We start from the raw sequence: 6837 nt of genomic DNA, 5'->3' as shown, positions 1-6837 counted from the left end.
CCTGGCAGCGGCCCCGAGCCGAGGGATTTGCCTGCGCCGGGGTCCCTTCGCTGGGCTAGGGGATCTTTGCTCATCTGCGTCAATTGCCCACGGAAAGACAAACGGAAGAAGAGTGGGGAAAGGAAAGAAAACCCCTTCTTATCTAGACGAAACCACTATCGCGCTTTTTCCGCACTGGGAAATTCGATGAGTTGCCACTCGCCCATGCAAGGGTGAATTTCGTAATGCCACGATTGTGGTTTTATTTTTAAATTGTGCTCTTCATTTTTAAAATGAAAACTATCGATGCACTCTAGGAAATATCTTTCCTTTGATAATACCTAGTAGTGATTATTGAAAAGGCAGGAGTTTCAACTTTCTGAAAACGTTTATTTCCAACCTTGGGATATAAAGCTTGTAAACTTAGAAACCACAGGAGGACAAAAGCATTTGCAAATTTATATGTATATATAAAAAATTTTAAAACCTCACTTCTTTACTCTAGGATAGCAGGTAAAAGCGTCCCACGAGATTTCGGGGGGCGGGATTAGCACAAGAGACAGCTTGTCTTGTTCTGTAAAAACATCACACGAGTCTCAGTCTGAGAACCAGTTAGCACGAAACGTGTAAGAGAGAGCTTGGGATGTTTCTTCCGAAGGGGAAAAAGGCAAGAAAGTCACAGTTTAAGAACCAGATCTGAGGAAAGGTGTCTACATTTTGATAATGCTAAAGATGGGGAGAAGCTACTCTGAGGGATATTAGAGGTGGAGAGTTTGAGATAGAGGAGCACACAGCGGCCTTCGGCATTACCAATCTGTATTAAATGTGACTGGGTTCACGGTAGAGAGACGGCCACAGCGCTCGGGACGGACGTGGGGACACAGTCCCGGTGGACTGAGGAAGAGTATTGGCCTTCCTGTAATACGGGAACGGGAAATTTTGGAAGGGAGGCAGGCAGAGCACGTCCCGGTTTCTTTGGTGGCTCCGTGTTATCTCCTCGGTCCTGACCACAGAAAAAGCGCTGCAAGAGAGAGGGCTGGTTGGCAGCCCCCTTTCGAGCTTTAGCAACGTGTCAGCAGCCCACGGACACGCGTGGGGGGAGCCCGGGCGGCCCCTCCGTGGGCCGGGGGGCTGCTGTGGAAAAGACGGACACTTCACCGGCACAGCGGGGTCATAAATAAAATCGGGCGGCCCCCGGCAAGAGAAGGTCGGGGGCCGGGGGAGAGGCTATACGTCCCCGTCCACCAGGCTGAAGTGTTTGCCCGGCCCGGGGAGGCAGAGGTAGGGGATGGCGCTGCCCGGGCAGAGCAGGGGAAAAGGCAGCGGCAGCAAGCAGCGGCTAAGCAGGGGGCTGTCCTTGTAGAGGGACGGGAAGGAGAGAGCCGCGGCGGCAGCGGGGACCTGCGGCTCCCCGGGAGGCTCGGCGGGCCCCGGCCCCTGGCCCTCGGGCTCGGACGACATTTGTCTCTTGAGCTTGTTGCGGCGGTTCTGGAACCAGATCTTCACCTGGGTCTCAGTGAGGTGCAGCGCGGCGGCCAGCCCGGCCCGCTCGGAGCTGCTCAGGTAGCGCTTCACATCGAAGGTGGACTCCAGCTGGAACACCTGGCTCTTGGAGAAGATGGTCCGCGTCTTCTTCCTGCCGCCCGCCGCCGACGATCTGCCGTTCTCCGAGCCGCAGCCCCCGGCCTCTCTCTGCGGCGGCTGCCGGGGGATGTGTAGCCCCTCCATGGGGAGCGGGGACCCCGTATCCCCGCCCTCGGAGCGGAAGCTGCGGCTCTTCCCTTCTGCCCGGAGCCGGCGGGACTCGCTGCCTGCAAGGGCAAAGCACAGCATCAGTCCCCGCCGCCGCCCGCACCCTCGCCCCGCATGCACGCACAGCCCGGCGGAGCGCAGGGAGAGGGTGGGGGACAGGATGGGGAGGGGGCTGCCGAGGGCTGGCCGCGGTCCCACACCCTCCAGAGGGGAGCAGGAGGGTGAGGCGCTTCCATAAGGATACGAGGAAATCCCTCTGCCCCCGGTATGACACGGCACAGACAGCCCCAGGAAGCCGGGAGGGGGGCACAACACCCTGGAAGCAGGTTGGTGCGTGTGCGGCGGCATCTCCCCGCGTCCGCCCGCGGAGCCTCCCCTCCTCCTGCCTGTGCGTGTGTGTGTCTGCGTGTGCCTTTCTGTGTTTGTGTGTGCGTGTATCTGTGTCTGTGTCTGTCTGTGACTGTGCCCGTGTGTACGTGTCTGTGTCTGTGTCTCTGTGTGTCTGTGTGTGAGTGTGTCTGTGTGTCTGTGTGTCTCTGTGTATCTGTGTCCGTGTCTGTGTCTGCGTGTGCGCGGGCCCGGCCCGGCGGTGCTGGGGCTGCCCAGGTACCGCCTGGGTGGGGGCCGGATTGCGGCCCGACGTGCGGGACAGCCTGAGGCGGCTGCTGGCTCCGTACCCGAGTCGCTGGAGCCTTTACTGGGGTCTTGCTCCTCAGGCCCCTCTCCCTCCTCTTCCTCCTCTTCCTCTTCCTCCGGCAGCGCGCAGCGGGCTATGCCCTGCTCCCTGGCTGGGCGGCGGGGGCCGGGCTGCAGGATGCTGTCGATGCTGAAGGCCGGCGGCGCGGCCGGGGCTGGTGGGGCTCGGCGGCCGCCCCCGAGCTGCACCATGGCGCGGCGAGCCGAGCGTGTCCGAGCCGAGCGTGTCCGAGCCGAGCGTGTCCGAGCCGAGCCGCGCGGAGCCGAGCCGAGCCGCAGGACTGGAGGCGGCGGCGGGAGGGCGGCAGCCGGGGCGGAGGGAAGGATGGGTCCGGGTAGGAGGAGGGGTCCGGCTGGCGGAGGGAGGGGATGGAGCTAGGGGGAGCCAAAGGACTGACGACGGGGGGAGCCGTGCAGGGAAAGGAAAGAGGGAGGGGAGGCTGCAGAGTGGAGAGAAGGAAAAGGAGAAGGAACTAGAGGGAAGCGGAGAGGAAGGGAGGGGCGGGGGGCACGGCAAGATGTCCCGAAAGAGTGGCCTGGGCAGCCGCGGCAGGACAGGGCTGGCTGCCCTCCAGCCTAGGCCCTTCACTGTAAGTGGGCAGAGGGAAGGCAGAGCCAGAGCCCACGGCAAAGGCGAAGAGGAGATGGGATGGTAGAACGGAGATCTCTGCACTGAAGGAGAAGAGCGGAGGGAGAAGATTGGAAATAAAATCAGGGGAATGAGGCGGAGTCCGGCGAGGAAAAGCAGCCATGGCAGGCAGAGAGGGAAGGAGGGAAAAGGGAAGCTGGGAGCCGCGAACCCCTTCCCCGTGTTTGTACAGTACCTGGCACGACCCCAGGCAGTCGGCTGAAGGCATTTGCTTAAGATTGTCCGTGCCGCTGTTCTGCAGTGGGGTAGACTGTGGAAGAGTAGTTCCTACAGCCAACGTCTCTTCCCTGTAGTCCTTTCACCTGTAGACTCTCAGACTGAGTACACGTGGTTTCCCTGGAGAGAAAGGGACCCTTTTTTCCTCCCAAGGAGCCCCGTGGTGTCAGGCCACCCCAAAATCCACACATAACTTCCACACGCTCCCGCACACCTCACCATCCCCTGTACATCCTCCCCTCCTCCCCGCGGGTCAGCAGAGCTCTTCTGTAGCTTTCAAAGGAGAGAGTGCTGGCCGGCAGCGTGGGGGTATGTGAGTTCACCAAGGTGTGCCTTTGGGAGATGGAGAAGCGCTCATCTGAGCTGTGGAACTTGGGAAAGGATCGATGTGTTTCTGTACTATCTTGAGAACTTTTGCTTCCCACCACCTCCCAGCACTGTAGTGTTTTAAAACCCGTTTGCACTACTCGAGGCAGGACTTCCAGCGATTTTAGAGCCACCGTCAGTTGCAGATCACAGGGAAACCTCTCCGTCTCTGCGACCCCGTGTAAAGCCAGGGGAATGCTTCCAACCGGCTTTTAAGAGGGCTTTTAGTCCGAATCTCGAGGTTTCCACCACGAAAACTGCTGAGGGCAAGCGAGAACCCCTTGAAAAACAGTTGACAATAGAAGTGCTGACAGGCTTTTAAATATTGTGATGCCAGAGAGTCCATGAGCTAAAATCAGGGGGCATCTTAAGGCTTTGGACTGCGTTAATCTTTAACGCACTGGTACTTGAGGGAGCAGGTTTCTGCTCTTTTTCATGTATTTTTTTTTTCACTTTATGAATGCACTCAAATTTTAATGCAGCCGTCTGCTGGAGAGCTGCACATTTTTCTGCCAGTCGAAAAAGAAATATATCCATCTTCCATCAACACGATTATTGGCCACAGGCCCAAACTTGTTGCATTTGTCTTGCAGTTTTCTATACGAACTGGTGGTTTTATCAGAGCAAAATATCTATTTAAGGGAGGGAGAGGGAAGGGCCAAGGGAAGGGCCGCGGTAGAGAGGTACAAAATGTGAAGAAGCAGCTGAAAATATAGTTTAAGAAATTCAGTCTGAGATGATAAAACTAGGAGCATGGGAGACTTGGATGCCAGGTCAGGCCCCTCTTTGCGCTCCTGTCTTGGCCTCCCCTCTGTCTGTGAGTGAGGCACGTCCCAGGTGATCACATCTGTTCTTGCTGCAAACCATTTCCCTTCTAGTTCCAAAAGGAAAGAAAAAGTCCGTCCTAAAAAGCGAATGCCTTGACTCAGTGTATTTTCCTAGAATACATTTTCTTGGAAGAAAAAGTTAAAGTTGAAAAAGATAGAAATAAGATGGAAAGTGAAGAAGGAGACATAAGTTTTATCACCCAATTTTTTTTTCACCGCGGCCCCCTCCACTTGCCTAGCAGTCCAAGCCCAGCCCTGGGAGATGTGGCCCGGTAACATCCTGCACTGGGGTAGAAAGGTTTGTCATCCTTTCCCAGCCCCATTTGGCCACTTTTCAAAACCGTTTTCGGTTTGCTGGGGTTTTTTTTCCCCGACAAACTTCGTGCAGACGGAGCACGCTACAGAGCTAGATCTCTTCAGCCACTGGGACAAGTTGGAATCAATTCACTGGCCACAAGAGGATGGGGAGGGCGGGGAGCGGGGTCCCCCTGCAGCGTGTTCTACAAGCCAGATCCTTACCGAGCTCCTCATGCCCTCTGCTAGGTCACCTTATCTTCGGGGGGAAATAAAGACCAACAGCTGGAGCGTGTCCTGCACAACCCAATCACCTGCGAACAGTCCTCCTTCGGAGGGAGCGGGTCTGCGGCGGGGGAAGGCAGCGGAACCCCCGGGCCCACTCCAGGCCCCCAGTAACACAGTCCGAGCCCCCGCCCCGCATCTGATCCATACTTTATGTGGGGAACAGTGTCCGACAGGGCAGAGGGGCGGGAGTCTTTCCCAAAAATCAGGGGCTTTTTCCAACAAATGGTTCCCGGGATGCGTGGAGCAGCCCCGGGAAGAGCTTCTTGTAGGAGCGGCCCTGGGCAGGGGCGGCTTTGGCCTTGGCCTTCGCATTCTGAGAGAATCAGAGCCAGCAAAGAGAATCCGGGGTCAGAGAGGCCAGAGAGTGGATCCCCTCGCGGCTGCTCCCCCTCAGCACAGCTCCGCACCATCGCGGTTCTCTCCCGGGCTCCGAAAGGCTGCCGGTTACAAGCAACAGTTTTTCCTGCAATAGGTAGAGATATTCCGACACTGGTGCTTTTTCAGCCCACGCTTCATTTGCATTTTATTTGTGGAGAACCTCGTTGTCCGGGACGCGTGAGGACACAGAGGCCGGTACCTCACAGCGGCAGGGCAGGAAGAGAGAACCTTTCCCTTTTAATAATATAATCCTGCACTAGAAGCTAACATCGTGCAGAGTGGAAACCTTTCACCTGGGAAAGCTTTTTACCAGAAATCACTCGTCATACATATCTATTTTTCCATTTTAGCTCAGAGCACAAGAACTCTCTTACTTTAAACCTGATGGAAATGAAATCTGATTAGATGGTACAGAAACGCCGAAGTCTGGTTTTGCTTGGTTTACGGAATCGAGCTTGGTTTATCCCCCGAGGTACTCGAGGGTAAAAGTCACTCCCTGGATTTCATATCCTCTTGCAAGTAAGACCCTGGCAATTGCAGACACAGCGGCACCTCACAGCGCTCTTTAAACCACCTCCCGTGCTCTCCCGGGACACAACCGTGGCGAGTGGGTCCGGAACAGAAGCGCTGTCCGAAAAGTTCATTAAAATCACTAGGCGGGTTTGGGCACCTTGGCGCTGCTGGTCCCTAAATAAAACTCGCTTTAGCGGTTCAGCCGTGGCTGGACATGAATTGCCGTTTGCTGTTGTGGTCTCAAACCACCCTGCCACCGCCCTCCTGGGGCAGGCAGAGGTTCGGGGCAGCGGGAACATCCCTCGCCTGCGCTGGGCATCCCGGGGAGGGAGCGGGGGAGGGAGGGCAGAGACAACGGTATCGCTAGCTGGAAAGCAACTCTTCCTGGAGATCCCCAGGAAGGCAGCTACAAAAGTCGCACAGTAACTGGCTGTTCTAGGGAGCTGGGCACTCTCAGAGGAGTGCTCCGGCCCAAGAGGTGTTGGGGCACAGGCGGATGGGGCCATGCTGTGACCCCGGGACAGAGCATCCCTTTTCGAAACTCTTTGTTTCCCTCTGAGGTCAGTTCACGGTTCTCAGCTAAATCGCCTTCCTCTAGACACTGTGCTTGATACCTGCGGAAAAATCCTGGAGGGGACTTCCGAATAAAGCTAGTAATTCACGACTGTTCAGTAGACTGGAATTGCCAAAGAGGAAAGAGAGAGGGAGAGAAAAGAAGAAAAAAAAAAGAAAAGAAAAGAAAAGAAAAGAAAAGAAAAGAAAAGAAAAGAAAAGAAAAGAAAAGAAAAGAAAAGAAAAGAAAAGAAAAGAAAAGAAAAGAAAAGAAAAGAAAAAAGAAAAGAAAAGAAAAGAAAAGAAAAGAAAAAAGAAAAGAAAAAG

General features: G+C 55.7%; 1 protein-coding gene across 2 annotated transcripts; it reads right to left on the bottom strand.

Moving 5' to 3' along the window:
- Positions 1 to 348: 348 nt before the first annotated feature.
- Positions 349 to 2710, bottom strand: LOC125326273 (homeobox protein HMX1-like). Of its 2 annotated transcripts, none has more exons than XM_048304369.1 (2): positions 2409 to 2710; positions 349 to 1790 (listed from the first exon to the last, which is right to left on the bottom strand). In XM_048304369.1, exons 1-2 carry the CDS (start codon positions 2617 to 2619, stop codon positions 1207 to 1209), a joined length of 795 nt encoding a protein of 264 aa, XP_048160326.1. In that variant the 5' UTR covers positions 2620 to 2710; the 3' UTR covers positions 349 to 1206. The 2 variants fall into 2 exon arrangements, with proteins under 2 accessions (XP_048160326.1, XP_048160327.1); XM_048304370.1 differs by lacking the exon at positions 2409 to 2710 and adding an exon at positions 1932 to 2175.
- Between the last annotated feature and the right edge of the window lie 4127 nt (positions 2711 to 6837).

Source organism: Corvus hawaiiensis, chromosome 5, assembly GCF_020740725.1.
Source record: "Corvus hawaiiensis isolate bCorHaw1 chromosome 5, bCorHaw1.pri.cur, whole genome shotgun sequence".
Classification (NCBI taxonomy): domain Eukaryota; kingdom Metazoa; phylum Chordata; class Aves; order Passeriformes; family Corvidae; genus Corvus; species Corvus hawaiiensis.
This window is presented reverse-complemented; position numbering and strand designations above follow the sequence as displayed.